The 10,205-nt window shown below is 41.4% G+C and overlaps 1 protein-coding gene across 1 annotated transcript; it reads left to right on the top strand.

The window, feature by feature from the left end:
* The first annotated feature begins 544 nt into the window (after positions 1–544).
* CMPK2 (cytidine/uridine monophosphate kinase 2) lies at positions 545–9,906 on the top strand. Its single transcript, XM_039715585.1, has 7 exons — positions 545–563; positions 1,185–1,265; positions 1,367–1,836; positions 2,177–2,291; positions 3,142–3,343; positions 5,355–5,588; positions 8,581–9,906. Exons 1-7 carry the CDS (start codon positions 545–547, stop codon positions 8,699–8,701), a joined length of 1,242 nt encoding a protein of 413 aa, XP_039571519.1. The 3' UTR covers positions 8,702–9,906.
* Positions 9,907–10,205: the final 299 nt, after the last annotated feature.

The following is a 10,205-nucleotide window of genomic DNA, read 5'->3' as shown; positions in this document are numbered from 1 at the left end:
GAGGCTGTCATTTCTGACATGAAAAAAACTGAAGGGGAAATCTGAGTGATCTTTAAAAAAATCCTGTAGGTAATAAATAAACTGAATGTTGAACTGTTATTCACCAAAATCAGTAATATTATTAGAAGGGACATTTGTTAAAATAAGGATGCGAGTTTAAAACTTATGAAATTTTTATACAACAGTAGCATTGCTGGAATTGGGACCACAGGGGTCTGTGGAGGTAGTCTGTATCACATTTAGCCAACTCCAAGGGTCCATAACGGGTCCTGAAAGATGAGGATGTACTGTTTAACATTCCCAATTCAGTGTGGAGGCTGGAGGAGCAGAAGGACTAGGAGAAGGGACCATGGACAAGACAGGCACATACAGCATGTCATTCTGCCAGACAAAATATTGGCTGAGAAGAGCCTCTACTCTTAATCAGTGCATATTATTATGGTCTTAAAAATATCTATTGACTTCCTGTATAATGAACCATGTTATACCCTGTCTTCTGGTATCCACACCCAGATGGCACAGCCATGTGTTTGAGTGATGTGGAATGGTGCTGGAGTTCTCAGGTACGAAACAGTCTTAAAAGAACCAAATTAATTTTGACACATGATGCTGGGACTGTATTGAAGAGCTTCCAAGGCTATGTTACCAGTTGTGGCTCTGGCCCTCACTTCCATCAGCTTCTTTGGGATGGGCAGTTGCCAACTAGTACAGATGATTTGCAATTGGTACTGCCTACCAGCTGCTCCCCTCTCCCTGCAGTTACACTAAGTAAAAGGTATTTGTGCAGATGAAGGAGATGACCAGAGAAAGACATGTTTCCAAGGAATTTCTTGTAGAGTCTATTAGTTAAAAAAAAAAAAGTCAGAAGTTTAACTTTAGATATCTCTAAGTGGCCATTCTCCAACTATTGAAAAAGCATAGAAGTTTTCTACAGAGGTGCAGGCTCTCCAACATCTTCTTGAAGTTACATCTTCTGAAAACTCAAAAATTACATTTTAGGCAATGTTACTCATAGCAGCTGTCACGCGACTAAGTCTGTGCTATTTGCAGTGTTCCTGGTTCCTACATCTGAGCTGATGAAAGCTGAAATTGGCCGTTGCAAAATTGCTTGGAAAATGAAAACAGGCTTCTAAAAGTCCAGTTTACTCTCAAAATTATTTGTGTCTGTTGGTCTTGTTATCAAGGTACTGAATTACGAAATAATGGGGTCAAGTTACTGACATACCTGACAGCGCAGTGCTGCTTGGGCACTGCAACTCAAAAAAGTAGTTCAGCTTGGGTTAAGACTTTGTCATTTTGGGCCAGTCCTAATCGGCGGAGCATATTTGCACATCTAATTTTCTTATTTTTTTAATTTTTTTTTTAGAAGATCGCCAGGATTCAACCACGAGAGCCCGTGGGAATGTCACCCTTCGTTGCTGGCGGGTGGGCAGGCTGGATCCCGAGGCTGGGACCTTCCATCCCGTGACTGCTGGCGCCCGTCCGCGCACAGACCCCGCGGGACCGAACCCGCGCAACCCGGTGCCCGCGACGCGGGGCGGGGGAGGCAGAAGGGCGTTCCGAGGAGCTGCCCCTTGCTCCGCGCTGGTCTCCGCAGACCGGAGCTTTCCCGGCCGGCCGGGCCAGTTTCGTTTCCCGCTGGCTCCTCCTCCGCCTCCGCCCGCTCCCTCCGTTCTGCCGCTGGCCCGGCTCGCTGCTCCCGGCTCCCGGCTCGCTGCTCCCGACTCTCGGCTCCCGGCGATGCTGGGGCGCTGCGCCCCGGGCTCACCGGGCCCCCGGCCCGTGGCCCGCGCCCTGCCGCCCTCCGCCAGCGCCCTCCGCCAGCGCCTGCGCCAGGTCAGCACCGCGGGCGCGGAGCCCACGTTCGGCTCTGCAGCGCCCTGGGGCGGGCGGGTGCCGGGGGAACGAGGGGTAATCGCTTCAAACGAAGGGAGGGCAGGGTCTGACCAGATGTAAGGAAGAAGTTTTTTACGTCTGGAGGGTGGTGAAACACCGGCATAGGTTGCCCAGAGAGGTGATGGATGTTCCGTCTCTTGAAACTCTCCAGGTCAGGTGGGACAGGGCTCTAAGAGACCTGATCTAGTTTAGGGTGGTCCAGTGCACTGCCTGGGGGCTGGACTAGATGGTCTTTATAAGTCACTTCCGACCCAGCACATTCTGTGATCTCTCCTTGCAGTGTGCAGAACGGATCCCAGAGGCTGAAGCAGTGCTTGACCTGCTGGAGAAATGCCCAGAGCACCAAAAGAAGGGAGGTTTTCCCGTCATAGTTTTTGAGGGGCTGGATGCCACCGGTAAGAGCAACGTGTGGTTGAAGAACCACAGATGAGAAACTGTTGAAAGGAGCCACTACTATGTTTTTTGGTTTGTTTTTTTTTGGGTTTTTTTTTTTTGGTTTTTTTTTTTTTTTAATTAGGTATAAGGCTTTAAAATGAAATTTTAAAAATTTTGGAAACCTGTGACAGATATGGAATTAATAATTACAAATGCCAATCTGTCTTCTCTTACTTGTAAAAGGTTAGTGTATGCTAATTTACATTCAGTAGTTTAACTCCTTACCTATGCAAATGAAAGAATACAGAGTGGAGTACTGAAAATTAAATTTCTTGTACAGATGATTAAACATACTTTAAATGGAAAGTTTTCAAATAAATGAACTAAACTAGTGGTAGTTTCCCCTAGTCTGGGGAACAGCCAGCAGTTCGTCTAAGAGAAATATTACTTGCTTCTGACTAACTTTGTTTTCTGACTTGTCAGTTAAAAAGACCTGAAAATCCTCATAAAAAGAAGGAACTGGATGACAAGCATGGCTACATTCACATAAATTGCAACTGTGAACAATATTATAAATTAATAGATATAGAGGAATTGCCATGCACCTAATGCATTTAAGGGAGTGAAAACTGAAAGCTGGCTAAAGGAAGGGCTGGAATGCTTAGAGAGCAGGAAGAAGAGTAATAATTCCTGCAACCAGACTCAGAATCATTTTCTACTGGAAAGCTTATGACAAGATGCTCAGGTTACATATTCAGATATCAGAACCTGTACTCCACATGAACAGAAAGGAGCGTTTTTCAGTTTTTAAAACTCAGGTGTATCTGGTAAATAATATAATGAATATTTCCTTCTGTAAATGAAATGCAGGCAAAACCACAGTGACCCAGGCTGTTAAGGACACCCTGAATGGCATTCTGCTGCGGTCCCCACCAGCCTGCATCAGCCAGTGGAGGACTGTGTTTGATGATGAGCCAACACCCGTTAAAAGAGCATTTTATGCTGCAGGCAACTACATTCTGGCTTCCGAGATAGCGAAAGCATCCACTCAGGCACCTGTGATCATAGACAGGTTTGTGTATTTAAGAAGCCCTCTTATTGCAAGCAGTCAGTGATCATCTCTGTGTTTCTTCGGGGGTTTTGTTTTGGGGGTTTTGTAGTTTGTTTAGGGTTTTTTGGAAGAGTCTGCAGAAAGTCAGATAAATATTATATATTTTAAATAGTAACACTTATAATAAAATAGGGAACTTAAATCAGTCTAATACTCATAACTAGCTTTAGGACACATAAAAATTGTTACATCTTCAGTTAGGAATAGTGAAGGCACAGATTGTGCATCCTGAGCTAAACCAGTGTTTTGTGACAAACCAGAGGAGACTGTGGGCTGCTGGTCATGGCTGTCTCTAAGAAGTGTCTCAGATATGGGTAGATTGGAATGACTGAGTTTTAGGTAGACTTACTCTTTGTGAATTTAAACACAGATATATACTTCCCACTTTATTGGGTTTGTTTGTTATTTCTGGTTTTCACTAACTGTGTAGGCAGATTATGATATTACTGCTGATAAAAATGTCAGGATGTACTTTGAACCCTCTGCTTATTTCAGTAGGTGTACTGTAACCTCCTGCTGCAACACACACAGACACATATGCACACATACATTATTTGCATGTGAGTGCTATTTTGAGCCAGCCCCAAATCCACTGAAATCTATCAAACATAGTGCCTTGTAGTGGGGAGAATGTTAAATGCAAGTGAAATTAGTAACATTAGTAATGCCTGTGTGGATTCACATGTTTGTGGAGACTGCATGTTCTCTACTAAATCTATTGCATTAAGTAGGATGGGAACCACAAAAAAGGGGACTCAAAGTAAAGGATTTTGAGAAATCTTGTAACTCTTCTTTGATCCATCTCAATATATGAGGATACTTTCTTTCGATAGGAGTGTCTGAACCAGTCTCTACATAGTGTTTTAATTAATAGTTCACATTTACTCTGAACAGTGCACTGACTATTATCATGTTAAGAAATAATGGATAGCACAGAACTGTTATTTGGATTTCCCTTCAAAGCCATAAGTCAGATAAATATTATATATTTTAAATAGTAACACTTATAATAAAATAGGGAACTTAAATCAGTCTAATACTCATAACTAGCTTTAGGACACATAAAAATTGTTACATCTTCATTTAGGAATAGTGAAGGCACAGATTGTGCATCCTGAGCTAAACCAGTGTTTTGTGACAAACCAGAGGAGACTGTGGGCTGCTGGTCATGGCTGTCTCTAAGAAGTGTCTCAGATATGGGTAGATTGGAATGACTGAGTTTTAGGTAGACTTACTCTTTGTGAATTTAAACACAGATATATACTTCCCACTTTATTGGGTTTGTTTGTTATTTCTGGTTTTCACTAACTGTGTAGGCAGATTATGATATTACTGCTGATAAAAATGTCAGGATGTACTTTGAACCCTCTGCTTATTTCAGTAGGTGTACTGTAACCTCCCGCTGCAACACACACAGACACACATGCACACATACATTATTTGCATGTGAGTGCTATTTTGAGCCAGCCCCAAATCCACTGAAATCTATCAAACATAGTGCCTTGTAGTGGGGAGAATGTTAAATGCAAGTGAAATTAGTAACATTAGTAATGCCTGTGTGGATTCACATGTTTGTGGAGACTGCATGTTCTCTACTAAATCTATTGCATTAAGTAGGATGGGAACCACAAAAAAGGGGACTCAAAGTAAAGGATTTTGAGAAATCTTGTAACTCTTCTTTGATCCATCTCAATATATGAGGATACTTTCTTTCGATAGGAGTGTCTGAAACAGTCTCTACATAGTGTTTTAATTAATGGTTCACATTTACTCTGAATAGCGCACTGACTGTTGTCATGTTAAGAAATAATGGATAGCACAGAGCTGTTATTTGGATTTCCCTTCAAAGCCATGGTGTCACCTATCTCATCATTATTGACTTGTCGTTATAATTCCAGCTGTCTCCTATATTACTGAAGAATTAATGTTCTCTTTTAAATTTCTTTCCCTCCACTTTGTTTTTTCCTGACAGATACTGGCACAGCACAGCTGCCTACGCAATTGCCACCGAAACAAGTGGGAAAGTCCAGGATCTTCCACCAGCTCAAGATGAGGTGTATCAGTGGCCTGATGATCTGCTTAAACCTGATCTTGTTCTTCTCCTGACTGTTGACCCTGAAGAACGAGTCCGGAGGCTTCAGAATCGGGGGCTGGAGAAAACAAAGGAGGAAGCTGAGCTGGAAGCTAACAGCATGTTTCGCCAAAGGTAATTCCTTGAATGGGGAATAAGAGGCTGGAGGCAGTCTTGGATCCTGTGGGATCAATAACAAATGTGCCTCTCACATTATTGGGACAAGAATTTCCACAAGAATTTCCTTCGTATAAGCTTTTGTTTGGTTTTGGTGTTTTTTTGGAAAGAATGCGTGGCTGTCAGGGAAGGTAAATTCGCTCACTTCTAACTGAAAGTGTTTGAAAGATGCAGATGTATAATTTAATTGTAAAGGAGCTTTGAGTTAAAATACTTATATTTTGCTTTGCTGCTTTTATTTTCACATTTTTCTTTGTGAAGTCATGAAGGAGATGGACTTATGAGTTCCAAAACTGGGAGGAAAGAAGTTGAAACACAGCGATTCCCCAGGAAATTCTGGAATTGAGCTCCAGATTAAGAGAGAGAATAAAATTTAAACATCCTGTTGTAGATGTCTTTAGCTGTAGAAAGTGTTTCAGGTACCAGCATAGTCAATACATTCAATGGAGCCTTCAAAATGATTCATCTCACCACTTGTTTGGAGCTCAGTGATCTAAACTTAAGTATCTAAAGCCTTTTGATATGAGATGTGATGCAGAACCTGTGCACACTTTCCAGGCTAGGAACTGGAAGCTAAATGAGATAGTCCAGAGAATTTCAAGCAGTACTAGGTACATTAATTTAAGCAACTGAATGGCACCCTAGGTATCCTGCTTCAGGGTGTGCTGAATTGCTATCTAGGCTCTGCCAAATGTATTGATTAGATCATTTGTCTAAGGTGGAAGCTCAAAAGTGGCTATAATTTGTAAAGCCAAAGTGGCTTTACAAAGGGGAGATTTTGCCTGACAAATTCAACATTCCTGAATGGGGCAGAGCAACTGATGACATCTGCCTGAACTTCTGGAAAGTGTTTGACAGTGTCCCACATGACATCCTCATCTTCATATGGGAGAGACATGGATTTGATCGATGGACCATTCAGTGAACAAAGAATTGGCTGGATGGCAGCACACAAAGAGTTGTGGTCAATGGCTTACTGTCCACGTGGGAGCCAATGACAAGTGGTGTCCCCTGGGGTCGATACTGGGGCTGATACTATTCAGCATCTTTCTAGTGACAAGGACAGTGGAAGTGAGTGCACCCTCAACAGATTTGCTGACAAGACCAAGCTGTGTGGTGCAGTGGACATACTGGAGGGAAGGGATGACGTTCACAGGAACCTGGACAGGCCTGAGAAACCTCATGAAATTCAACAAGGGGAAGTACAGTGTCCTACACCTGGGTCGTGGCAATCCTGAGTACATCTACAGGTTGGATGGAGAAGTGATTGAGAGTGCCCTGCAGAGAAAGACTTGAGGGCGATGGTTGATGAAAAACTCATCATGAACTGGCAATGTGCACTCACAGCCCAGAATGCCAACGGTGCCCTGGGCTGCATCTGTGCACCATGGCCAGCAGGTTGAAGGAGAGGATTCTCCTCCTATATGTTGCTCTTGTGAGACCCCACCTGGAGTGCTGAGTCCAGTTTTGGTGTCCCTAACAGAAGAAGGACATGGAACTATTGGAGCAAGCACAGAGGAGGATCACAAAGTTGATAAGAGAACTGGAGCACCTCATCTACAAAGACAGACTGAGAAAGAGAAGGTTGAGTGGACATCTCATAGCAACTTTCCAGTATCTGAGGGTTAAGAAGGACATGGAACTATTGGAACAAGTGCAGAGGAGGATCACAAAGTTGATAAGAGAACTGGAGCACCTCCTCTACAAAGACAGACTGAGCAAGGGGGTGCTGTCCAGCCTGGGAAAGAGAAGGTTGAGTGGACACCTCATAGCAACTTTCCAGTATCTGAAGGTGCCTACAGGGAAGTCAGAGAGGGACTCTTCATCAGGAGCTGTAGAGGTAGAACAAGGAGTAATGGATACAGATGGAAAGAGGGAAAATTTAGGTTAGCTATTAGGAAGAAATTTTTAACTGTGAGAGTGGTGAGATACTGAAACAGGTTTCCCAGAGATGATGTTAATGCCCCAACTCTGGCAGTGTTCAAAGTCAGGTGGGTAAGGCCTTAAGCAGCCTGGTCTGGTGGGAAGTATCCCTGCCCATGGTACAGGGATTGGGACTAGATGATCTTTAAAGTTCATTCCATCCCCTTAACATTCTATGATTCTGTGGTTGCTTAATTTTGACAGAAACTCTGTGTGAACACACAGCTCGTATAGTGGGACCTGCAGAGGGATGAGTTAGCTAGGGAACATACTGCCATTTAAGCATCTTTTGCATTTTAATCCTGTTTCTGCATATTTGTGTTGGAAAGTTTTTTGTTATTTCTCCCTGTTGATTATGTCAATCTGAATATGAGAACATCCAGAATCTCCCTTGATTTGTTCTGTGATTGTGTCCTGAATGGCATTATGGGAACATAGACAATAATATTCACATCCTCATTCACACCCTCAAAGATGAAATGTGGGAGGGTTCTGCATTATGCTTATAGCCTAAGTGAGGAGGTTTTCATCCTGTATTTTATCCTGTTATTCATCTGGTTAGCTGATCAGAGGAAGGGGTTGAATGATATGTCGACTCTGTAATCTAGTGAGTCAAAGCTGAGATCAGTCAATGAGCACAACTACACAATGCGATGCCCTATAGTTCAGAGATGCCTTAGCAGAAACTGAAAAAATTAATTCAAGTGCTAGAAGCAGACTGTCCACTCTATTGCTATACAAAACTGTATCCAGTGATAATCTGTGAAGAAAGAAATGCTTTATGCCATGCCTTGTTAATATGGCTGGAGTTCTGAGAATCAATGTCAAGGAAACGACATGGTTTGAGATTTACATTCTAATAGTTACTAATGGTTTATTTTTCTTTGCAGGAGATTTCATTCTGAGCCTCATATTAGATTTTCTATCCTCTGTCTCTGCAGTGCGAGCGCTGTCTTCTGAGACTGGTGACTAATTTCATGTCATATCCCTGCATTTTGAAGTTTAATTTCTCTTGTTTTGTTTTTAGAGTTGAAGAGTCATACAGAAGGATGGTGAATCCTGCATGCCAAGAGGTTGATGCCAGCCCCTCCAAGGAAGAGGTTCTCAAGACTGTTCTGCAACTAATTAAGAAACACTGTGCTTTTTGAAAGCAACTTTTGTGTACTAGCACTTAAAAGATGTTTTTATTGCCCCACTGTTTTGGTACTCTGAAAATGTAAAGTGATGTGTTTTGTCTCACTGAAATACTGAATACGGTTTTATTCTGTCAACAGTAATCTGTGCAGGTTATCTGTTTTGTGGTTGCTACTCTACTTTTCTGAATAAGGCAAAATGCTACTCACGTCATTCAGCATTCTTTGTAAAGAAACAAACATACTACAGTCATGCATGAAGTGCCTCAGAGTGCCTTCTGACACCTGGATGTTTTGAGATGCTATCATGTTGCATCTTCATCACCAGGAGAGCCTATTCCCCAATCCATTGTGTACCAAAATTTTCTGCACTGCATCAGGAGCATTAGATGCCCCAGGAGAGACTGAAATATCATCAGCACTAAAACCATAAAGTGATTATTACATTTAGGAACAGAAAATCCAGTGCCCAGTGTTGGGGTTTTTTTTGGAATAGAGGATGAGCAGCTGTTACTGTGATGGGCATCCTGTAAAAAAAACATGTTTTAAATGAGTGCCAGTAAACACCAAGGGCTCTAAGTAATAAAGTCCAAGCCTGTTTGCATACTCAAATGAAATATCAATTATTTTCGGAGGGAAACCAGGCAATGGCAGCAAATGAGTAACAGAGATCTGAGCACAACCCAAAATTAAAAACTTATAAATGATCACTAAAATATTTTTTACAAAACTTTTTCTTTATCCTATTAATATTTGCTAATGAAAATTAGTATTCTTTTGAGAGAATGTGAAATGAAAAACCGCAGAGATTCTGAGCAATGGGAATGATTGCACCTTTTCAGTTCATCTTTTCTTTCTTGTGTGGGTGTTTGAAGAGGTTGAATGTGAATACAGGCTACATCAAGACTTCAGGTCTTCAAAAGCTTATTTTTATGTACATTAGTTTAACCATTGTTACTCCTAAGTGTAAAACTAAACATATGGATAAACCATTGTGAGGTCAGAAATAAAGCTGGAGTTCCTGGAAAAAAAAAACTCTTAACATGTAAATTTGATTTAAAGCACTTTTACTCACTTTCCTGTTATAAGCAAGTGCAATTATCAATTAATATGTCTTCTAAATAAAAATATACTCCGTACTGTAGTTCCTATGTCCAGTCTGTATATGCAAAGTGATAGAAAGAAAAACTTCTAAAAATACATTTTATTCATGCACTGTTTAATGGTTTTGAGTCTGTTATTAATATGTTGTATAAATTATACATTCTATAAATTTATAAATTCTAGTAATAGATGCTGTTTTGTTTCGTATATTATTTGTATTTCAGCAGCCTTTGGATTTGCCATGCATGCAGACTGAAAATGCATAATTGTAGATGCTCCAATTATTTTAGAAATTATAAAGCATTCAGGTACTTAGTCCTGGATAGAGGAAATTCTTATACAGAAGACACTACTGCATATGAATAATCAGGGTGTAGATATGTGCCTGTCCTAAATACTGTGTAGCCTTAGCTTG

This window comes from Passer montanus, unplaced genomic scaffold (assembly GCF_014805655.1).
Source record: "Passer montanus isolate IOZ18808 unplaced genomic scaffold, ASM1480565v1 scaffold34, whole genome shotgun sequence".
NCBI classification, from domain to species: domain Eukaryota; kingdom Metazoa; phylum Chordata; class Aves; order Passeriformes; family Passeridae; genus Passer; species Passer montanus.
This window is presented reverse-complemented; position numbering and strand designations above follow the sequence as displayed.